At 38.7% G+C, this 25170-nt stretch overlaps 1 protein-coding gene across 2 annotated transcripts in view; it reads right to left on the bottom strand.

Annotated features, from left to right (window-relative positions):
• Positions 1–1220: 1220 nt before the first annotated feature.
• The window catches only part of KIAA1841 (KIAA1841 ortholog), a 43323-nt gene continuing 19373 nt past the window's right edge, over positions 1221–25170 (bottom strand). The window contains exons 7-21 of one of the 2 annotated variants that reach the window (XM_030557843.1): positions 23599–23759; positions 21187–21273; positions 20962–21072; positions 16459–16582; positions 15795–15947; positions 14940–15085; positions 14436–14535; positions 11784–11816; positions 9995–10094; positions 7520–7611; positions 7373–7401; positions 7216–7289; positions 5537–5625; positions 4939–5030; positions 1221–2981 (exon numbers count right to left, since the gene is read on the bottom strand). In XM_030557843.1, the coding sequence (XP_030413703.1) occupies positions 2945–2981; positions 4939–5030; positions 5537–5625; positions 7216–7289; positions 7373–7401; positions 7520–7611; positions 9995–10094; positions 11784–11816; positions 14436–14535; positions 14940–15085; positions 15795–15947; positions 16459–16582; positions 20962–21072; positions 21187–21273; positions 23599–23759 (1428 nt within the window). In that variant the 3' untranslated portion in view covers positions 1221–2944. The remainder of the gene's footprint in view (positions 2982–4938; positions 5031–5536; positions 5626–7215; positions 7290–7372; positions 7402–7519; positions 7612–9994; positions 10095–11783; positions 11817–14435; positions 14536–14939; positions 15086–15794; positions 15948–16458; positions 16583–20961; positions 21073–21186; positions 21274–23598; positions 23760–25170) is intronic. The other variant, XM_030557844.1, reaches the window with a different exon arrangement.

Below are 25170 nucleotides of genomic sequence, written 5' to 3'. Positions count from 1 at the left end.
CTGTCTGGGCAGAGTCAGGTCCTTCCTGGTCACCCTAATGATATTATGTTACCCCGCCCTCCCAGCCCTTAACCTCCAGCAGGGGGGGAATGGGAAGGGCCACAGCAGGAAACTGCGCCGACCAGGCCACTCGCAGCTGCACCATGTGGCCCCCAGCCTCCCACCCTTCCCCGCATGAAGAGGAAGGGCCTTGACTTCAGACTCAACCTGGGCTGCACTCTTCCAGAACCCAGAGCCCGCAGAACTGAGCCTTGTGGAACTCTACAAACCAGTGCCCGAGGTGAAGGAGCAATGATCCATCACAACCTTCTGAAGAGAAAGGACTAGAACCAGCACATTACACTTCAGTCTCTCCTGCCAAATCTCTCAGCAACAGCCCCTGGTCAAATGTGTCATTAAAAGATCATTTGCAAACATGATCAGCACCCTGTAACTAGAAGGTGAAGTTGAGAATGTTTTTGGGTGTGGCTTGGTTTTACATTTGCACTTTTTAGTCATTCCCATAAGAGGCTCATGTGATGTTTAACTGAAAGCCTGTTGAAGTCACTGGGTGTCTTTCCATTTATTTCAATGGGCTTTTGTTCTGGCCTATAGAGCTGCACAATTCTTATACAACAGGATATACTTTGTATTGTATGTGTACTAAAGTTCAATCATTTTTTTTCCTGCTCTCAGGACTTGGGTAGGAAGTCTGTAACATAATGTTTCAAGAAGAGTTAGACAGCCACTTTAAAGAACAAGGGGAGACCAATCGATCCTATACATTTTTGAGGAAGGGACAATGACATGCAAGAATCATTATCTGAAACAAAAACAACATTTCCCACTATATAATGTATTTGACTTTGTAAATCTACTAAAAATAAAGTGTTTTTAAATCAGTAACATTTATTTCAGTTAAACTGAGACATGACTTCAAAGTTAATACAGGATAAAAGTTAATGGAATTTGTCAAAGAAACTACTACTAATACTTAATAAAATATGAATTGCACTTCCACTACATATATTACAGGCATATGTTTTTTAAAAAGAAAAAAAAGTTAGTTTTGAATAGATTATGATGAAGGATACTGGGATGTAAAAATGACATTTTGACATAAACCAAACCATTAGATTTCCCCTCCTGGAGAGAATTTTCCCTTTTTCAAGTCAGCAGTTTTAAAAAGTTTTACACACACACACACACACACACACACACACACACACACACACACACACACACACACACTCCTTGTAAACTTTGCTAAACAAGTTGCAAATTGAACACGTACAGCTTTAGACAGTCTTCTATACAAGCTAGAAAACAACATTTCTGCACAGTGAATTGTAAACCATTTCTATGAAAGTTTTTCAAATAATATTTAGTATAAACAACCGCAACTTTTAAAATACAAAACTGATTTTTTTTTTGCAAACAAACAATAGGTTTTGATAAAGCCATGTCACTAAAGCACTGCTGCACCTACCAATCATACCCCAGGCCAAAGGTCACTGAAGTCAATAGAAGTCCTTCCATTGGTTTCAATGAATTTTGGATTGATGTTAACTTGAAGGAACACATGTAAACAGAGCTACCACTTATTTTTAATGAACCTGTAACCTCTCTCAAATCACCACCATGCCTAATTTCCAATTTAAATTATTAGAAAAATTCTAGAAACAAGGCAAATAGAGGCCTGCAAATAGAGAATACATTTTAAGGAAGGATTTTTTTCCCCCCAGAGATCTTGAGCCTATTTCCAAACACACATTTTATTGAATGATTATGGTCTGGAATAAGTTTTCCCTGAGTGCTCTTTTTGGCTACTTAGAAAAATTATGTGTTTTTCAAAATACTGCTTTATTGCAATTTCCTTTGAATAAACATGATTTTTTTTCCCAGGCAAGTTGTTCCATTCTGGTACTACTGGACTGTGCACTAAAACAAACATGGACCCTACTGCTCCAGTAGAACCATATCAGAATATTCTATTGCCAAATAGGATTATTCAGGCAGATCTAGAAACATACTTCCTGGCCAGATCTACAAAGACAAGATGCCTCAAAGTGACTTCCTTTCATTTCAAAAGGTACAGAACTTACACCACCTCTGCTAGCAAAGATACAGTGGCACTGGTATCACTAAAGGAAGAAACTGCTTTACTATGCCTCTAAAGGTCAGACAAGAAAAGGGAACAAAGAATTGTATGATGCAGGAGAAGAGAGTCAGGAGCAAAATGAGAATGAACATGCATTTTCCATGCAGTAAAGTTGAGAAAATGAATGCCTCATGCAAGATGCAAAGTTATCATACCCTCAGTAGGTTCATTTCATGTGATCTTGAGGGGTTTAATTCCCCTTGATGCTTACCTTAGCATGAATGGAAGTTGTGTGGACACGTGGAGGAAAGCCTAGGGGTCTGATTCTGATTTCACTTATATCTTTGTCAATCAAAAGTAATTCCACGGACTTCAATAAAGTTACACCAGTCAAACCAGTGTAAGCAAGATAAAGATCACCTTCAGACTCAAGATGTATAATTCAAATCACAATACTAGATGATGCATTTAAACATTGCTGATTGCACTCATAATTCAGTAGTTTCTTCATTTTAAAATGTATAGCAGTTAAAAGTGATGGTCTAGAGTAGTTTATAAGTACCACTCTTCAGTAAGCAAGGATTTTCAAATATTTTAACTTTGCAGGTTTAGAAAATGTTTTCTATGTAGCTTAACACAATAGCCTAAAAAAGCAATCTAAGAAACTGTATTTACAATTAAAATAAGTATTAGACCTTTCTGGATTTTGCATTCATTCATCATAGCAGAATAATTTACATGGCTTACAGTAATAAATAAATAAGTCACTTAAAAGCTTTTGGAGAATACATTCTCCGTATTGGAGTACAGTACAGTTCCAGGAAGCAGCAATGAATTCTGGCTATGGTTTCTTCCTGAGGTTCCTTAGGTCGGACGGCCTTGACCAAAGCGAGATTTAGACCTGGATTTAAAATAAATAATACATATACATGTGGAGGCACTTTTATCATGATATAGGATTAATTGTTGCTAGTTGTAACAGTCAGTTTGATAGTTTGCTGTTTATATAAAGCCATTTTATGACTTGTCAAAATCCTAAACATTCAAGTAGATCATAGAAGGGAGAAACAGTACATTATACTGTTATACTCATTGTCCCTTTATACCATGACATCTCTAGTCACCCATTTGTATCCTCATATAAAAGCTATTTATCAGTGCTTGGCCATCAAATACCTGCTTTTCAGGAAAAGCCCTGCAGAAATACCTACATATACGTGTGTGCATGCAGATGCATACAGAATAACAGGAACTCCTTACACGTTTCAATATGAAATGAAATCATATAAATTTTCACTGCACACTAGGCATGCTTTGGCTAAGAAAGAGCTATCTGCAGATCCATTATAAAACTTGAGTTCTAAGATTCACCACTTGACCACCAAGTTATGATAGAACATTGGCTCCAGACTAAACCCTGTCATAAAAGGTGTCAACCTCTCAGTGATTTTTTTTCTTATCCTCATGGAATAAGGATGGGGCTTTGGAACAATGCCAAATAGGTCACTGATGTTGGAATTTTTGGAAGTGGACAGAGAGAGGACTAACAGATCTGTGGGGACACTGATCCAGAAAACCAAAATTCCAGATGAGTTTACAGTGGGGAAGTCACTTCTAACCCACACACTGCAGACAGGCTGTACTGCAGCTCTGCAAGGTTGGGTTCCATTTTCCTGGCTTGACTACAAGGTTTAGTGGGGTGAGGGTGATTTTTACCTTCAGAGGCATTTCACACACTGGACAGAGAGCTGATGTGGAGGGAGAGTTTGAAATGAGAAGGTGTGCCGCATGACTAGAAAGGGTTAAACATCCTGAAAAATAAATAACCCTCAAAAGACATGTGGGGAGATAATGTTTGTCGTTTTGTGTATTTACATATGTATGAGTAGGGTCAACGATGTAAATCAACAGTCCGTGTCTGTGCTGTATTCTGACAGTTTAGAGATCAAAAGAACATCTGAGCATTTAAATGCATTGTAAATACAGGATCTCTCTGTATTCATTTCTCTTTGAAATGTACTGTGAATGGTGGAGGAACAAGCAAATGGCCTTATGTTAATTTGCAGTGGTAAGTACTGGTGATGGACCTCCTTCAAAGTCATCCTAATTACCGTTTGTTCCCCAAGAAAATCTCAACTTGTCAAAGACGACATGAAATTGTATAAAAGAACCTTGGGTCCTGATGCTGTCATCTCAAATCTGCTTAGGCTTCATGAGGGGAAGTCTGAGTCACAAGACTGATGTCCCAGTTGTGGTGGCATGCCCTGAATATGATATTTGGACAGTGGATTATAACCTATGAACTATTTCTGAAAGGACTCTTTGCAACTACAAAGCTCACCATCTCCGCTATGAATCTGAATCTTAAAAACTGAACTCATGTCTGTATGTATATTGACCTTTTAACCATACTTATTCTATCTTGTGTTTTAATAAATTTTAGTTTAGTTACTAAGAATTGGCTGTAGCGTGTATTTGGATAAGATCTGGAATAATCAATAACCTGGGAGGTAATGTGTCTGATCATTTGGGATCAGTAGAACCTTTTCTTTTATATGATGAAATAAGATTTTCAGAAATCATCGTATTTGATTTAGGTACTTGGATGGAGGCCTGAGGCTGGATCACTTTAAGGGAACTGTGTTGTTTGGACTTGAGTAACCAGTGAGGTAATAAAGAAGCTGTTTTATGCTGGCTTGATAAATCTAAGTATTGGAATATCCACCATTTTTTTAGGGATTGTCTGCCCCTTTCTTTGAGTGAGCCTAAATGGCTCCCCATTAGGACCCCAGTCACAGAAGGCTTTTTGAAAAAAACCCCAAAATACACATCTTTCTGCTACTTCAACAACAACGTACCTTATGTTTTTCTCTGTGCTATTTTGTCGAGCACTGACTTGCGCTGAGGCCTTAATCTGAGCTTCAAGTCTAGAGTAAATGCCACCTGCATGCTGCAGTACAGGGAGATCAAATCATTTAGCTATTCCACTTTAATCAGTGACTTTCTAAAAGCTATTAGTTTTCAGATAACTGATTTATATTTGCAGAAGCCTTTTCCAAAAGGCTAAGATTATATTTCATCCTTTCAGAGCCCATTGTGAAGGCGCATGAGCCTGCAATCATGCACAGTAGCCATGATATAGCTCTGACTAAGAAAGAACCACAAAGATTTTGCATTTTTCTGTGCTCTCAGTGCCTGATACTGGGCTGCTCCAAACCCATCCTACTTCCTGGGTCAACAGTTTTTGAAGTAGGGACCTTTTGAAACTTTTTCTGACTAAGTGTTTTTGAAAAAAAAAAATCACTTTAAACTATTAAAACTTGATCAGAGTCATCTTAAAGCTTAAGTATTCCAGACACCTAAAAGCTAAAACTCATTTTCTGGTACTGAAAATGCATGAATTTAAGAGATCTGCCTAAAATATCACACTAATGTTACTATAATATAAAGTTTTACTTCTTTGCCTTCCTTTGACTTGACCCGGTCCATGTCTCCCAATCTCATTTTTATTAGGTGCCCTGTTATCTCACACATCCTTCGCTGATCTGCAAGTAATAAAAGAAATATCAATATTCTAAATTAAACATGAGGAAAGATTATGCATATATTACTATGATTACTACAATGATCCATTATACAGAGAAATGAGTGGCTTAATTCTCAGCTCATGTCAAAAGCATGAGTAGCTATAAGCCCAAGTACGGTCCTGATCCTGCAGTGTAATGCAGCTTAAATTGGGCTCCATGCAGGTGCAGGGATCCATCTGCATCCATTGAACTGCCAGATCTAAGAGAACGGTTTTGAGGCAGCTTAGATTTCTAAAATAAATGGAAAAGCAAAGGAAACTAGGTAGTTTACTCAGACCACAGCTTTCAACTCCATACAGTAGTGAAGAAAAGCGACACAGAACAGTATGATTTTACTTCTTTATAGATTGAGAGATAGGGAGAGAGGCATCCTCAAAGCACACATGTGGAGGCAATATTCATGTGATGAACAACTTATCACATACCTGTGCAATTTATATGCTCAGGCAATTACCACACACTTATGACCACATCATCTGCCCCCAGTCTCTCTCTCTCTCCCTCTCCCCTTCCCCACTCTCCCCTCAGGACTTCTTCTGACATTCCAAACAGCTACCATTTAAACTAAAAATACGAAACCACAGTCAAGGAACGTTTCCTTCTCCGTTCTGTAACTGTGGAACTTCCTCCCAAGTTTACTCCTGCCAGGGGACCCAGACTATCTATTTGCATTAGTCAATCTCTCAGCATGTGAGATGATGAATATTCTCTATTTTCTCTCTGTAACAAAAGGTATTTTTTTCCCTGTGGGAAAGAAGAGACTAGTGCTAATCTGATCCTGAGGTATCATTGCCTGGAGTGCCATCCTTTTTGCATGAACATTTTGTGAGTTCAAGAATATTTTCAAGTTATTTTGTAGCATAACAAAGCTTGGCTGCAACTGAATTCTAGCACTTACTACAATTTTTGAATGGAACAATATATACTATAAATAAATATTAATCAGAGTACATGCTGAGATCCAATTTAGAGATATCATCTGCAATGTTTTTTCATATTTCATGGAATCAAGTACAGAATATCTGGGCCAACAGAAAATTCAATAGATATGAGTCACTACAGTACAGAACCTCAGCTTGTGTAAGTTAGCATAGGGCCATTTTATTAAGTAGAGCTGCACAAATTTACACCAGGTGGGGATCAGTCCCCAGAGGTGAGAGGAGAATATGACATCAATGCAACTATTGGCTTCAGTGGAATTACTCGCGTTTTACACTGTCATGACTGAGATCAGAATCATGCCTTCCTTCTGTCATAAGCCTTTTGTTGCAAAGGATAATCTCTTTGCTCTTGGAAAGCTACATGGACAGATGAGACTCAAAATTCATGCATAGTTGCTAATATGACTGAATAAAATATCAGTAGGCTTGTGTTAGGAATGGCAAAAGATAAAGTTCCACACTTGAAATGGTGATGTGGTTTACCATCATTTCCAGGTATTTTTGTAACTGTCAATAAGCATTTAAAAAATTTAACCTAACCAAGTTTCATAATACAGTTTTTTCCTCTAACATTAACATTATGAAAGCTAAACCAATGAAATCTTACCGTCTTCTCTTTGAGCATCTTGGTTGAATCTCAGTGATCTAGAAGCATCCCACTTATTCTGCTGCATACTCACACTGGTAAAAAGAGAAACTAAAGTTTTGTCAGTAGTATTTTAATAAGCAGGATGCTTCACCCAGGACTTGGAAGAAATACTTACATGAATGGAGATGCATCTCGAGAATTTGACTGTCAAAAAACAGAAAAATGCATTCATGAATACATTTAAGACCAGCTGCAAAAATTAAAGAAAAATTCCTCATTAGACCGACTGAGTTGAATAGTCTATTTCACAACTCAGATTTACCTTCTCCATTGGTTTCTCCTTTTTTTGAACACTAGATAAAGAAACTTGTTTCTTTGGATGTTTGATTAACTTCTTTGGCTTTTCTTTTCTCCCTGTTAATTAAAAATAGTTCAGTAGCAAATATAATCCTCAATATTTAAAACATTTAAATCACACTGGTTGAACACAGGGACTTCCACATTCCTGCACCCATGAGAGACAGTGACCTGGATATTTTCCCTCCTTGGTAAAACTATGGGGTGGATAATGATAAAATGGGACCAACAGCCGCAAAGCACAAAGGCAAAACCCACTCACATGCTTCCCCTAAGAAGCATGCATGAGCCAAAGTTTACAGTGCAAAGAAGTTATATGTAATATATACACTTCCTATTGTAAATATAATGTAAACATGCATACACTGAATACATCCCTAAAAAATGAAGGTAGGGACTAAAAATCTTGATATCAGAACGCTTTCTGAAGTTTTCATTCTGGACATTCTTTGCCCTCTGCAGACTGATTGCTCCAATTCCTTCTGTCCCCTTTTCTTCCTTTGTGTATTCATCTAGTTAATTTCCTCTTATCATATCCCACCAAAAGGATTTAAACAACGTAAGAAAATTGTGGTCCTAAACATGCTATGTACCAGGCATCAAACTCTTCACTCTGCTTGTACGTTATATCCCTTTTCCCACCCTCTGTCTTGTCTATTTAGATTGTTAGCTCTTTGGGGAAGGGGCAGTCTTTTATTTTTTGTTTGTACAGAGTTTAGTACAACAGGGCACTAATCTCAGTTGACCCTTAGGCAACACTATAATAAGCACAAACAAACATCTCACTAATTTGCACTAATGTCTGGAAGATCCATTGCAAGTTGAAAAATTTTGTGAATTAGTTGAATGATCAAGTATCAGAGGGGTAGCCGTGTTAGTCTGGATCTGTAAAAGCAGCAAAGAATCCTGTGGCACCTTATAGACTAACAGACGTTTTGGAGCATGAGCTTTCGTGGATGAATACCCACTTCTTCAGATGCATGATGCATCTGAAGAAGTGGGTACTCACCCACGAAAGCGCATGCTCCAAAACATCTGTTAGTCTATAAGGTGCCACAGGATTCTTTGCTGCTTGAACGATCAAAAAATTCTCAAGGGTAATGTAATTTGGCATTTTTTCCTGATATGTAACTTAGTTGTAACTAACACTTCATTGTTTACTAGCAAACGTTCTATGTGTTTTGTAAAAATCTTACTACTGCACTCCAGAATTTTTGCTTAACAAATTACTGTTTCCTGATTGAGAATTAGCAAGGTTCTGTTTGAGAGAATGTATATTATACATGCACTATATATAAAATATCAAACAACTGAATTTTACAAGCGTTCTGCATCATTTTTATATTAAAACTTCACTCACTGTATCTCTCTTCTTTTGGGGGTTTCTTCCCTCTCTATCCCCCATTTAAAATTTCTCTCTCTCTACTTTTCTTCTGTTGTATATCTTGGCTATTTTTTCCATTTGTCTTTTTCAGTTGCTTTTCCCCATACTATATAATACTCTACCATGTTTAGTTTCCTTTTCTCCAAGGACATCACTTCTAAAGAAGTGCTTTTCTGATTTTGCCTCTCTCTCTATCCATGTCAACACACCAGTCTCCATGCTCCTCTTTACCCTCACCCTCACCATTCCAAGAAAAGCAGAAAGTCCTTGGCCCTAAGAGCCCTCCCTCCTCTTTCCCAAAATCCCTCGCTCTTCCACCCACCCAACTTGAAATCAAGGCCCTTCTTCACATCCTGTCATGATGGAAACTAAGAGCTACATGCCTCTCCATGCCTTCTTCTGGATTTCCTACCACGTCTCCTGCTTGGGTGGCCAGGAGAGTAGCCAGCCCTGCAGCACTTAACTTCCTGCAGGCCACGTTAGGCCATCGTATGCATGAGAGAGACTGTGCAAGTTACGGGGAAGAATCAGTGCAATCTTAGGAGAATTAAGGCAGCCTGCCTTTCACTTCAGGTCCTTTCCCAGAGAGGATCAATAACCAGAGTTTGCAAATGAAGGAGTGGGACCCTGCAAATGCTGCTGTAGAGGACACAGCCACATGGCTAGTAAGCTGCGGCCCCACTTCTGCAACATTAATCTAGGAGGTGAAAGGAGGGATAAAACTGCTCTAGTAGCAGCCCTTCCAAGGAAGGGAATAGACCATACAAAATATGGCTTTAATTTGTCTCATAGGTATGAGAACATTGGATATGTGTACTTTCCTGTTTGTGAGTGTTTACTGCTGGAGCTGATGAATGGAAGAACACAGGTAAATCCGTGTATTTCATATACATCTCAGAGGAAAAAATAAAAATATAAATTCAAGTGAGACATTTTGTGATAGGGTTTATTTTATTTCTATTTGAAGTTATTTTACAAAAAAGAAAGCTTCTGTTTTGTATTCTAATCCCTAATTACCAAGAAAGGATTCTTGTAATAACAGATAGATAATTGTACCTGGTTTCTTGTATACTTCCTCTTCATCCCCCACTTCATCCTCAGTGACTTCTGAGCCAGTGGTATACTCATCCTCTTCTGATAGCAATGACTGTTGTTTCTAAGCAACAGGAATAAAGTACCACAAAAGGTCACTTTATCTTCTCAAACTCTACAGGTTTTCCATAACATTAAGTTTTTTGTTGCAATTAAACAAGGCTGAGTGCCAGCTATTTTTGTTAAACTAGTTTCCAGACTTTAAGCTAATAGACAAGTTTCACATATTTCCAAGAGATGCCAACAGCATATTGTTACATTTGCAGGCTTCCTTGCCTACGTGTTTTACATGTACTGGGTTCTAACCTTAGTCTAGAAGTCAGGGAGAACAGCAACAATCCAAGCTGCTCTGCCCTGGGGTGAGCATTCTTGGTGTGAGGCTGCTCAGTAGATGGGGGGTTGTGCCGGATAAGTTGCACTGGCCTGTGCCCACAGAAGTCATTCAAAATCAGCATGTTTGAAGGTCATCACAGAGACAAATGGCAGAAGGTACCCACACTCTTCATTTCATTAGGTTATATTATCCTCTCTGTATTTTGCAATCAAAGCTGTTTAGGTAGTGACCTTCTTTACTATGTTTGTACAGCGCCCAGCACAGCTTAGCCCCAATTGTTACTGTAAGACAAATTAGTAAGTGAGATGCAATGTTGCTTTCACTAATGTGTGTACACACATGCACCACACATGAAGAGGTATTCATCAAACACCACACACTATGCTCCTGTATAGAGCTATATACATTTGTTTTTATATGTTGGGCCAGATCCTCAGCTCTAAGACAGACTCTAGCATTAATGCAGCAATACAAAGGGGTCCCAAAATTAGCTTAATCAGATTCCAGTCAATTCTCCTAGCGCATATCCAACTCTATGCCACCCCCTTTACAAGTCCCAGCACAGGTAACATACTGAGGTGTGACTGGATCATTGCTGCTTTCTGGCTTGGCAGCAGTGCAAGATTGAGCTCATCAGCCTGTATTTCCAAGAATAACTAGTGATCCTGGGTACCCCATCTGATGCACTTTAAAAAGCCCTGCTTTTTGGAGGGTAAGTGGCTCAGTACTTTCTGAAAAATCAGGCCCCTATTAAGGGGTCTCAAGTGGGGCACCCAAGTCATTAGTCATTTTTGAAAGTTTATGCCATTGTCCTCAGCACAATGCAGTGTGGAAGACTGATGTTTGCTCGTTATTTGTCAAGTAGTTTAAAATTAGTCCATAACAAACCCTGCTCCTCTGTGGAATAAAGGAAGATATATATTGTTTTCCTTTTTTAAAAGAGTACTCTTATTGTAGTTAGCAAGTTTGCTGTAGGATCTTATTTTGGAACATAAATCTCAGAGTCCTATTAAATTAAGTATGCCAGCCCCAGCACTTTCAAACTGTGAATCCCCCATCTATGACAATGACTAACAAAGGAAACTCAGCAATAACAGGAAGGAAGAAAATTTACAGGACTACAGCAGCCTAAAGATTTCATTGTAATATTTGAAAAAAAAATTAAGATTTTTAAATAAGATATTGATTACATTAATGTTTAACCTCCAGATCTGCTACACTTATAAAGCAATTACTGTAGCATCTCCACATATACAGTGTTTACAGCTCACACTGAAATATGAGTTATTCTATAATTTAAAAATTAAAGCAGAAATAGGAAAAATGGGAGTGACATCAAGGTCATTTGTTAACATGAAAGAGCAACAAACATTTTAAATATTAAAATTTAAAGTAGGATTAACTAGGTATTTTACTAACCAGTTGTAGAGTCCAGTTTTTCAGAGAAAGAAACTAGAAACAAAAAAGGCAGAGAAGCAGTCAAGTTAATATACACTATGAAACAAAGTAAGAGATTCAAATGGATTTATAAAAAACTATGAGTATATGTTCTAGTAAACTACATCCTGGATTCTACAAGGAGTTGTTCATATTTAACTTTATATATGTGTGAGTAGCCCCATTTAAATTTTACTCAGGAGTGTAAAGTTAAGCATGTGCATAAAATCAGAATTAGTATTCAATTAAATGTAGACATAAATTAAAAAAAAGTCTTAGGTAAATCCCCTTAGAATTTGCTTGAATACCTAAAGCCATGTAGCCAGTAATAAACACTTATATTATGTTAGCAACAACCTGAGTTAACCACAGGATTCTGTCTAGGCCAGCATTTGCAAACATTTGTTCCAGTACACATCTGCGGTTTTCTCTAGGCTGAGTCTTACTGCTACTGGCAGTTTGAGGCCAACTGTCTGGAACTTCTGTGTTATTCAGAAGTCATGGACTGCAGTGCATGAAGACTGCAAAAATACAACAGACTGCAGAGATTCTCTTTATACCATGGTTAGCATTATTAATGATCTATCCCAACTTGGCTTAAAATGCACCGGTGTAATGTTGGAATTGATTCATTGGTAGGAAAGAGCTATGTTGTGTATTACTGGGAGAAATAATCTAGTCTACCAACAGAAGAATGGACCAATGACCTTGATATCTGTTTTCCCTTGGAAAAGGCTGTTTACACAATAAGAGGCTTTTCTGGGGACTTATGAAAATACACAAGTCCTATATGGGGGTTTTAACATGTGCCATTGGGACTGAAGTACTCAGTAGCTTACAAAATATCAGATCGTGTGCTTTGTGACAAGCACGATTACGAGGACGACGTTAGGATGGTAATTATGTTTTATAAAAGTATTTTATCTATTTTAAATGTTATGCTTAATATGGGTCTTTTAAAAATCTTTGATGTTCAATACAATTTCCAATAAATGTAAATAAAACCAAACAAAAAATACAGGTAGACCAAACAGAGAAAGGAAGTCTAAAGCTAAGAGGCCTTAATGGTGAATGCCCTGCCAGCAGCCCCACCTCACTTAATAATACATACCTATATAACACTTTTCATCAGTAGATCTCCAAGCACTTTATAAAGTTTAAAGTGAGGGGCTTCAACCTGAGGAACTCTTCTGATCTCAAATGTGGCATAACGAGACATGGCAGCCTCTCAAGTACCCAGATTTCAATTCACTTAGGGCTTGTCTACATCAGAAAGTTGCAGCGCTGGTGAGGGAGTTACAGCGCTGCAACGTAGGAGGTGTACACATCTGCAGGGCACCACCAGCGCTGCAACTCCCTGTTTGCAGCGCTGGCTGTACTCCCGTTTTGTCTCGGGTGTAGAGGATCCAGCGCTGGTGATCCAGCGCTGGTAATCAAGTATAGACACTTACCAGCGCTTTTCTTGACCTCCGTGGAATAAGCAGGTATCCCAGCATACCTGAGGAAGCCTCTGGTAATCAAGCTGGTCTCCTTCCCCGGCTTGCTCTCGCGTTCCCCGAACCCTGAGCAAGCAGGTCTCCTTCCCTGAGGTTTGCTGGGTGGTTCCGGGAACGCGAGAGCAAACCGCGGCGAAGCTGGTCTCCTTCCCCGGTTTGCTCTCTCGTTCCCCGAACCCCTGAGCAAGCAGGTCTCCTTCCCTGCGGTTTGCAGGGTGGTTCGGGGAACGCGAGAGCAAACCGCGGCGAAGCTGGTCTCCTTTCCCGGTTTGCTCTCGCGTACCCCGAACCCCCGAGCAAGCAGGTCTCCTTCCCTGCGGTTTGCAGGGGGGTTCGGGGAACGCGAGAGCAAACCGTGGCGAAGCTGGTCTCCTTCCCTGCGGTTTGCTCTCTCGTTCCCCGAACCCCCGAGCAAGCAGGTCTCCTTCCCTGCGGTTTGCTCTCGCGTTCCCCGAATCCCCGAGCAAGCAGGTCTCCTTCCCTGCGGTTTGCAGGGGGGTTCAGGGAACGCGAGAGCAAACTGCGGCAAAGCTGGTCTCCTTCCCCGGTTTGCTCTCGTGTTCCCCGAACCCCCCTTGAAGCCGCCCAACAGCGCTGCAGTGTGGCCACATCTAACACCACTTGCAGCGCTGGTTGCTGTAAGTGTGGCCACTCTGCAGCGCTGGCCCTATACAGCTGTACTAATACAGCTGTAACAACCAGCGCTGCAAAATTTTAAGATGTAGACATGGCCTTAGCGTTATACATACCACTTTGAGCACACTGAGGAGAAGACAACACTTGTGTAACAGGTTCTCTACATGATTCACTTCTTATTATGAGGATTGTGGGGTTCCTAACTAGCTTCAGTTTCTGAATGGTCTCTGTGGTGTAGATATCTGGGCATTAATTGATTTTTAACAGCTTTTGTTTAAAAAAAACAAAACCCTCCCTGCTCCCCACTAAACCCACATTTTGGCCCTAAATTAGCGGGTAATGTCCCCGAAACCTAGGTTTTAGATTAACAAAAAAACCAAACCCTAACCTAGTTAGTTATTTTTAAGATAGCAGTAGGTCTCAATTGGATGCGTTTCCTAAGCATCCACTACAGTCATTAAAAGAGAGAGAAAACAACAAAACAAAAGCAGCAATTACTCACAGCATTGATTTCTCCAGTTTTTGGGCCCCACAGTGTATTTGGTTCTAACAGCACATCACATTCAATCCCTCTCTCATCACACAGCCCAATCCCAGAATCACTATAAGGAAGAAATGTTCATGAAGTATAAGACAATGATAGTTTTTCTATTTCACAAAGCTTAGAATCTGACCTTTTTTCCTCCCCATTGTGCTATGGATAATCTGCAGAACAGCTACATGGCTAGTGTTTTGAGAAGTACCTATATGAAAATATGAATAGAGGCAAGATCGAACTGTTATGAAGATAGCATTGTTTCAAGTGTCTGCTTGAAATGCGACAGATAGCAATATTTCTGTTTCTTGTCCCAATTTCTTATTAAAATAATGCAAATAAATTAGTCAAGTTTTAAAAATTCCACTACATGGTCTGTTTAGAAGAGGGGAAACAAATCAAACGTAGATTTACTCTAGTGCTAATTTCAAATGTTAAGTAATTTCAGTAGCTTTAATTCAATTTTCTCACCTATTCTGATCTTTAGAAAAAGGTACAACAACAACATCTCTATGCTGAAGCAGATCATTCAATATTTTAGTAGTTTGATATGGCAGAGTATCCCCACCTTCACCTCCAGCCGGTAAACCGATCACATGATCCCGCACTTTACAGCCCTGTCATGAGAGAGAGACACACACACACCAAGTTAGATATATTGGCTTACAACAAAAACTCCTTTCACTAAGTATTGCATCAAGTGATTCCATATTCTAACTTTGAACTTTCACAGTCCTCAGTACTAGGCATCTTCCACAGGACACAGAGCTACACACAACTCACTGTGTTTTTCAACTGATGGGCCTGACCCTACTCCAACTAAAGTTAGATGGGAACTTGATTTTTAAACTCCCTGAGGAGCAGAACTTGGTCCAAGAGGATAGTTTCTTTTGTGCTTACTGGCCCATTCTTTACAGAATGCCCTTTCACATCCAATTTCAGCATTAAGTATCTATGGGTCAAACCATGGCCTGGTTTATTTGGTAGCAAATGGCATAAAGGACCTAGATGCCCCCTTACTCCAACCACCTGAATTACAAGTAGCAGCGCAGGAAGGGAAAGCAGCTCTGGAGAGCCTCCACATCGCCCACCCCACATGCAGGTGTGGGGAGAGACTTAGCTCCCCAACATGCCTGCCAGGGAACATACGATACACTATGAATAGACTCAGCATACTGTACTCTCCTAGAGCAGCAGAGAAGCCAGAAGGCCTGCAAGGAGTCAATCATCCTCCTGGGCTGCTGCCCCTGACTTCAGGGAGAAGCTTTACATCACGATCGAGCCCTATGCTGAGTCATTGCTAAAAGTGTAACATTGAAGTAGTACCTTTGGAAGTGGTGTAGGATCAAATCGAAGAATTTTTTGGTTACAGCAGGGATATATTCCAGTGCCAGATGTACCCAATGCGCTTGCCACACCAGGATAAAGAACTGGCTGTGTGTGGTACTGGCAGTGAGAAAATTCAGTACACAGGAAAGACTATATAAAAAAAAAAGATGACAGGAAATAACATTCTGTTTAGTCACATGTTGCCTGTCAAAGTCAGAATTTTGGAGTACATTAGATATACATCAATTATTTACTTTTCACAGAAAGCTATGAGTCTCATATTCAAATCTGGTCAGACATTAGTCCTCATTTAGTCATACTGTTTTCATTTAAAATTCAGATATTCCAATACAAGCTCATTTCCCATTTTTTTTCTGGCTACCTGAATTGTATCTGGCCAGGGCACAAAGAAGGAGTTTAAAAAGTTAAAGCAACAGCTGCTTCGTAGTTTTTGTAACAAATCCCATTATGTTTCCCACTCTAGAAGTGATGGAGAAAAAAGTCTTATTGGTCTCAAAATTGGTAGATTAAATTTGGGGAAGAGGAAGGTATTTTTCTACCAAAATGAGGCCATCTGGAAAAAGAGTTCTTAATTACGAGTTAAAGCACAACCCCTCTCCATCCACCCACAAAACAAGTGAGTGAAAACAAGAATACCCACTTGATTACATCTTGAACAACTCAGCCAATTGATAATCCCCCAGAGGCGCCAGTACACATCTCGCCAAGATTTTAATTCCTCATAAAGACTGATCAAGTACTCATGGACTTCCCAAGTTTTATCTCTGTAATAAAAGGTGCACAGTCAGGCTGCACATTATATTGTGAAGAAATTTTAGTCCTATATTTGTGTCAATGAAGTTTGCAGAGAAAAAGCAAGGTGGAAGTAGGAGAAAAACAACACACCTTCATAGAAGAGCTACCAAAGCAAGAACATGTTGTAGGACAATCAGCATTAAATTCAGACATCATGCAGCATCCCAAACTATTACCTAATGCCAAGGGCTTTCACTACACTTATGTTAACACAAGAACAATTTCAGGACACTGCAATTCAGAGACAGACAACTCAAGCTATGAAAGTAATAAGAACTAGAAATGACGGAAAACTATCAAGTTAGTGCAAGAGCTGTCTGATGGTTAGTAACAAAGAAAGAGTGACAGTGTCTCTGCAGATTGCTTGTTCTCTGGGCTAGTGAAGATCTTCCTTGGTATCTAGTGGCAGGGAGGAATTGTATCATTCAAATGTTTGGAGGACACAGGGAGTAGAAGAAATCAAACACAAAGGTTGAGGGATATTTTAACTCCTTTGTCATTAGCCTCTGCTGCTGTGGAACACATCCATGTTATTTTAAATACTGTCATTTCATTCCACACTCTGCACTTCAAGTGGCAATGGAACTTGTTCCCAGGACAGTACTGGAAGTGCATTTGTTGCTACATACCAGGGCACGGACAATAGGCAGCAATGAAATGGTTTCGTAAAGATTGTAAAGTTAGATGACTTCTTGATAAATGTTTACTTTTGAGACTTTTTTTTTTAATAAATAGTTTTTAAACTAGACTTAACTAGACTATACACTGTTCTAGAGAGAGACTGACTCTCTTTTAAAACCCAAAAGAGTATTTAGCAGTGAGGCAATCTGGTCTGTGAAAGATACAATACTTTTTTTTCCTCCTTCACCCACTAACTTCATCCTACCTTGGTTACATTGTAAAATCTTGAGGGCAGAGTCGAACTTTTACTCTGTATTTGTACAAAGGCAAACATAATGGATATCGACACTTAGTGTCACCTCCACACCTATTTTTGTGTAATTGTGCTGCTACAGACATGCTAACATTAGAGCTACTATTAGTCACCATTAAGCTTAATTTATCTTTTCTTACACTTAAATTAACCGTGCCTAGGAAGGCAGCCATAAAACAATACAAAGTAAATGCTCAGAAGCAATAAAAGAGGACAGGATTAACTTTAAGAGGCTGTACATTTTTATATATATATATATATATACACACACACACACACACACACTTATGTGGCATCAACGTACATACATAAGAATGTAACTAAGGTAACATAAGGAAGGTATTTAAAATTGGCTAATACACAATATTCTTAGAATGTCAGGATAAGGCTATGGCCCCAGCTGCCACTTTAGAGAGTGCAAGATGGAACCTGCTTCACTGCTCTAGTCATCAGTAAAATGGTCCTTTGGATAGAAACCTCTCCCTGTTATCGGAATAACTGACAGGAGATAATATTCAGTTAATGCATATTATTTTGAGGGCTGACACTGAACTGCTATTAGGCTGATTTTAGTCCACCAGGTCTGATGAAAAATGATGGAAATTAAATTAGCAACAGTAAAACTGTTAATATAAAGGGAACTAGATTATGCCAGCCCTCATTAAGCAGAGGCAGGGAAATCCAGCCATACAGGACTGTGCCTGGACTAAAACAAAAACCAAGTAAATACTTGTGGTGAGGAACTAGCCATATAACAAAGTTTGAAAAGCCTCTCTGACAAAAACAAAAAAAACCCACCACCTTAACCAGTGAAGTTTATTTTTATTTGTTTTGAAACTGGTTGGGTGTTAGATCTGACTTCTTCAGATCCAAGATACAGTCAATCCAGACTCTATAGTTCAGAGTGTGGAACCATCACTCTAACAACTCATTTTGAAACGTAGCCCTTCATTCCATTTGTCTCTGGCTAAACATATTTTCAAGTCTTTAGGATGATTACGTGCTTAGCTCTGAATATTTTTCATTTAAAATGTTTAACCCAGCAAAAACTCCCAGTGAATTCAATTGAGGTCTTGTTGGATTAACAATGATATTGTGGAATAAATTTCCAAGTACAACAAACTCAAACTTTAAGGTCTAAAGAGACCATCATAATCTAGTCTGACCTCGTCAACACTGCAGGCCACAGAACCTCACCCACCGACCCACTCTTGAAATAGAGCCTTAATCTCTGGCTCAGTTATTGAATTCCTCAAATCATGGTTTAAACTTTAAAGACTTAAAGTTACAGAGAATTCACAATTTACACTAGTTTAAATCTGCAAGTGACCTGTGCCCCAGGCTGCAGAGGAAGGTGAAAAACCCCCAGGGTCTTTGCCAATCTAACCTGCAGAAAATTGCTTCCTGACCCAAAATATGGGGACCACTTCTACACATGCTCAGAGTCTAAGACCCACTGGGCAGATACCTGGGAAAGAATTCTCTATAGTAACGCAGAGCCTTCCCCATCTAGTATCCTGTCTCTGGCTGTTGGGGATTTTTGCTACTGGCAGGTGCCGATGGGCCACATGCCATTAGACAGTCCCATCATACCATCCCCTCCATAAATTTATCAAGCTCAGTCTTGAAGACAGTTCGCTGTGTCCTGCCCACCCTCCGTTGCCCCTGCTGCCCTCAGAAGGCTGTCCCAGAACTTCACTCCTCTGATGCTTAGAAACTTTCACCTAATTTGACTCGAAACTTGTTGATGGCCAGTTTATTTCCATTTGTTCATGTGTCCATACTGGCACTTAACTTAAATAATACCAGGGAGGGAGAAGAGTTCTCACTCTGATTTATTTAGAGAGAGCAATCATCTCCCCACTGCCTTCTTTTAGTAAGACTAAACAAGTCACGCTCTGAGTTTCCTCTCATATGGTAGGCTTTCCATTCCTCAGATAATTCTAGTAGCCCTTCTCTGAACTTGTTTAAGAAGGATGAATCCAAACTGGAACATGGCAGACCAAAATTGCACACAGTATTCCAGATGAGATCTCACCAGTGCCCTGTAGAATGGTACTAACACTTTCCTCTCTCTACTGGAAATACCTCACCTGATGCCTCCTAAGACTGCATGAGCCTTTTTCACTGCAGCATTACATTAACAGTTCATAGTCATCCTGTGATCAACCAATACCCTCAAATTTCTCTCTTCCTCTGTCACTTCCAACTGTTAAGTCCTCCACTTACAGCAAAAGTTCTTGTTATTAATCCCTAAAGGTATGACTTTGCACTTTGCACTCTTAATTTTCATCCCATTTCTATTACTCCAGTTTACAAGGTCATCCAGATCTTCTTGTATATTCTGGCCCTCCTCCACATTGGCTATACTTCCCAACTTTGTGTCATCTGCAAATTTTATTAGCACACACTCGCTTCTTGTGCCAAGATCAGTAATAAAAATATTGAATAAGATTGGTCCGAAGACTGATCCCTGAAGATCTCCACTAGTAACCTCCCTCCAGCCTGACAGTTCACATTTCAGTATGGCCTGTTGTTGTCTCCCCTTTAACCAGTTCCTTTTCCACCTTTCAATTCTCATATTAATCTTCATCTTTTCCAATTTAATTAATTATTTCCCATGTGGAACTATCTCAAATGCCTTACTGAAAACCAGGAAGATTAGATCTACTGCATTGCCTTTGTCTAAAAAAATCAGTTATCTAAAAGAAGACGACCAGGTTGATCTGGCACGATTTATCTTTTGGAAAAACCCTGTTGTATTTTGATCCCAATTACCATTCACCTCTATGTCCTTAACTACCTTCTCTTTTAAAATTTGTTCCAACACACTGCATACAATTGAGGTCAAACTAACATCATAACCTTCCATTTGTGTGAGCCTAAGAAAGGCAACAAGAATAAAAAAAGTTGTTCAGGTGATCAGTGGGTATATACTACAGTTTATAAATTTTGTATTGGATGGAGTACAGTAGAACCTCAGTGTCACGAACACCAGACTTACAAACTGACTGGTCAACCACACACCTCATTTGGAACTGAAAGAACACAATCAGGTAGCAGCAGAGACACACACACCCCCAGCAAAAAAATTTAAAAAAGCAAATACAGTACAGTACTGTGTTAAATGTAAAGTACTACACTAACAAAAAAGGAAAGCGGCGTTTTTCTTTTGCATAGTAAAGATTCAAATCTGTATTGAGTCAATGTTCAGCTGTAAACTTTTTAAAAGAACCACCTCAACCTTTTGTTCAAAGTTACAATCATTTTAGAGTTACAAACAACCTCCATTCCTGAGGTGTTCATAACTTTGAGATTCTGTACTTGTTAACCTTCTAAATACATAGTATTTGTAAACATACTCAATAGGATACACGTATAGAGAAAAAGCTATGTTTTTTATGCATGAAGCACCTTTTATGAACATAAATAATATTTCCATGTTGATCTATGTTGATTTTTCCTGGAATACAAGAGACTCTTCTTTCTGTTTCTTTAGTTAAAAGCTTCTTACATAAACAGCATCTACAAAAAAGTGAAACATAAAATGAAATACAACAGTATGAGTGGCACTTTGGAATGCACATGTAACCTACATAAATGGAGTAGAAACAAAGAAAGAAAAGAGCATTACTACACCTGTATAATGTTGCTGCATTTCCCCGAGAATCTGGATTCTGGTACTCTGGATCAAACAGTCTCTCAATCTTCTTGCAGAAGAGTTTACTGTTGATAAACAGACACTATAAGAATTTGCTCACAACTAAACTTTGCTTTGTTTGCAGTTAACCAATAACTACATTCTGCTACTTTAAATGAGACGTTTTAAGACATTAGTTTCAAGATTTTTTTGCGAAGTTATACAATTTTCCTGTAAGAAATACAATGTGGAAAACTTGTTTCCAGTGTGGACATCTGCCACCTTTATATATATTTGGCTATAGAAGCCTTGGGTAAGCATTTTTAAAATGGCCAAAAAGGACTCAATCCTACACCCACTGAGTTAATTGCAACAGTCTTGCCTTTATAAACATATTTAAGCCTTTTATTTTAGTAAACCAAGCATTACGATTCTTGGTACCTATTCTGGACTATTAAATTTTCACCTTCCCCGCCAACGCTTAGCCCTCCCATTTCTTTGTTGAGTCCTGTAAAGAGATTACTAGCTTCTCCTTTTCAAGAATAAAACAGACACGTTCACTTGTTACTATCTTGCCCCATTGATAGGTGGAGGGGACAACAAGTTTTTCCTCCCCAATTTCTAAATCTATTGAAGCTATGCCAAGGTAATTTCAACTATCGAAAAAATAATTAACCTCTTCCAACTTTGCTTGCTACTGATAACATTTTGTTTTTATTTATTTTTATAAAATAAAAAAAACCTGTATAAAGCTCTAGGTGGCCTAACCCAAAACCTGCAGCAACATTAAAGAAGTTATTCAGAAAGGAACTCTGCTAGCCTGCTATCTACAAAAAGAGCTCTTTTCCACCCTGTCATTCTGGAAAAGCACACTCAGCCCTCTCAAAAAAAACTCTACTGAACCCACATATTAGCTCATCATCAGTCACCATGCCATCTCCAGTTAATCTCTCTCTGATGAATTTGGAATTGTTGCCCTCAACCCATTTTCCAAATAAACTCTGACACTCTATGATCTACACTACGAGCTGTGATTCCCCTGTTCATGTATACATAGTTGTACTAGTTCTCATCAAAGTAACATGAGTATAATAGCAGTGTAGCTGTGGTAACATGGATAGTGGCAGAAGAGGCACAGCTTTCCTGTGCCAAACACATACACACCTGAAGCTGGAGGGTACACAATCAGGGAAATAACACATCTAGCTTGAAGTGTAGATGCAGTCTAAGTTTCATAAGCACTGTTTTCACAATGTGAAGCATTTTGGTGCTTTTCCAAAATGTTACCTCTCGACTCTATTTCAAGTAAAGTAAAGTTTCATATACTTCTTTACTTCTTCAGTGTTTGGAGCAAGAATCTGTTCTCCCCTAGTTTTAATCCTACCTCCCTAACAATTCCTTTCTGATATGTGCTGGAATCTTTACCTCTTCCTTTTGTTGTGTCTCAAGACTCTTTCCTTGGCACTTTTGTCCTTTATCTTTTCTGACAGTGGAAGAAACATATACCAATTTAGGTATCATTTATATGCAGATGACACACAACTCTACATCTCAATCAACTAACTAGCAACTTATATTGGTGCCATTCACAACAGAACCTGACATATCTCAAAAAGCAAGGTCTTTATGAGCACTACCTCTGTGTTTGCCTGTTAGACAATCAGCTTTTACCCTGACTATAAGCTTTCTACTACTGAACGTTTCAAAGATCACACTTGCTCTGTACCTCTGGACTTTCCACTATTACTCTCCTTAACTTTAATCCTAATGCCAGTAATTCTTGACAATTAAAATGCTTTCCTACCTCATCTTCCTTGTCTGCAAGTCTGACTATTACAATAATTAGTCTTTATCTTGATCATAGCTCAGCTGAAATCCTTGTGTTTAATTGTATTCCACTCTATTTTAGCACCATCTTTCATATTCATATGAAATTCCAACTCTAAAACTTCAGGGATTCTAGAATACTGAAACCAAACTATTCATTCTCCAGGAACTAGGAACACACTACTCCCAACCTCAGTTGTCGTCAGTGGCTCCTTACCCATCTCAGTCCAAAATGTCCATTTTCAAAGCTCACTCTAACCCTCTTTCTTCATAGCCACCTACTATCCCATCCACTCAATTGTCTCCTAATCTTGGACTCTTCATGAGTTTCACATTTGGAGAGTTGCCCTTTCACTTGTTGCCTCCTATCTAGAATTTCTTACTTTCTCTTTAATTTTTGCCTTATTCTTGAGCCATTTAATGATATTGTGTATTAAGACATTTTCAAAATATATAAATGGCTAACATCACACTAATTCTTTAACAAGTCTTAACTTTTCTGACAAAATATCTAAAAAGGAACAGTTGTCCGTAGTAGAAGGTCAATAGTTATTATTAATATTGAACTAGAAGAAAAAAGTTACCTCTTAAATTTATCTTTTTTGTCCTTCACATTTTCCACTTCATTGTGTGTGAAAAGATCAGCTATACGCTTAAGGAGGTCACCGCTGACACAGTTCATATTGCATGGGGTGGCTATGATAGCACTCATGTTTTTGTGGCAATAATGAATACATTTTTCTACCTAGGAAGGAAAGGAGGTACTATGAACACCAAAATTAATGATATACAAACCTGTATCTCAGAAGACCTATTACTTAGGAGCAGGATTCAGGACTTTGTTAGAATTAATGGTGTTTAGCAAAAACTGGTTCAGTTCAACTCTAAAAATACAATGTAATAGCTCAGAAAGCAAGACACGTTTGTTGTGTACATGGCTTAAATGTAATTCTGAACTACTGCCATCCTGAAGGGTCTTCGATTCTGACTATTACCCCGAATAATCTTCAGAAAGTGCCACCTCCACTGTGTTCATGATCCAGAACTAGAGGCCATTTTTGTAGATTTAACATTATATACAGCATTGCACCCACCAAATTTAGCTTTACCAGTGAACTTTAATATTTAGCATGAACTGCTAATAAATAATGACAGTTGTGACAGCAAGACGATGCAGTACATTAAATTCTAAGTTCCTTCCTTAACTTGGCTGCACAGTGTCTGTCTTTACTATTAAACAATTAGAAAAAGAAAAATCAAATAGATACCTCACTGGTCTGTCCATTTACAAGACGAACTATAAATAAGACAAGCTCTTTATATGAATTAAGCTAGTACTTTATAGCTCTTATATAAATTAAGTACAGCTTATGGAAGTGAAAACTCAAGGAAAAACGGCATATCTACACAAAAAATATCATTAAGCAATCCTTTCTTCTCATTATATGCACATACCTCCAATTACAGTGAATGGGCCTTAAATATGCTGACTGATGGAGAACTGCACTACAGAGAGAAGTGGCACTTAGTATAAAACAGTGGTTCTCAACCAGAGATGTGTACCCCAGGGGTATGCAGAGGTTTTCCAGGGGGTACATCAACTCATCTAGATTGTTGTAAAACTAGGCAACTGACTACAAAAAAAGGACTAGCAAAGTCATAATAAACTAAAATTTCATATGATGACTTGTTTATACTGCTCTGTATGCCTCATTACTGAAATGTAAGAACAATATTTATAGTCCATTGGATTTATTTTATTATATGGTAAAAATAAGCAAGCAAGCCATTTTTCAATAATAGAGTGCTGTGACACTTGTGTTTTTATGTCTGATTCTGTAAGCAAGTAGTTTTTAAGTGAGGTGAAACTTGGGGGTACACAGGACAAATTAGACTCGTGAAAAGGGCACAGAAGCCTGGAAAGGTTGAGAGCCACTGGTGTAAAACACTGAAAATGTGGAGACTTTATGTTTTCTTTAAGATAGCGGTCAAGTCTGATGCTGCCATTAGCTCACACAATGAAGATAGCTATTATTTAGATTAATAACTATTCATTTGGAGGTAAATGCTGGCTCCCCTAATCACATTCAGTAGTACTTTACTCTGCAAGCAGCCCCACTGAAATCAGTGAGACTGTGCAATTATTAAATTACTAC

Source organism: Gopherus evgoodei, chromosome 3 (genome assembly GCF_007399415.2).
Source record: "Gopherus evgoodei ecotype Sinaloan lineage chromosome 3, rGopEvg1_v1.p, whole genome shotgun sequence".
NCBI lineage: Eukaryota > Metazoa > Chordata > Testudines > Testudinidae > Gopherus > Gopherus evgoodei.
The sequence above is the reverse complement of the archived record's forward strand: the minus strand, read 5'-3'. Positions and strand labels throughout refer to the sequence as shown.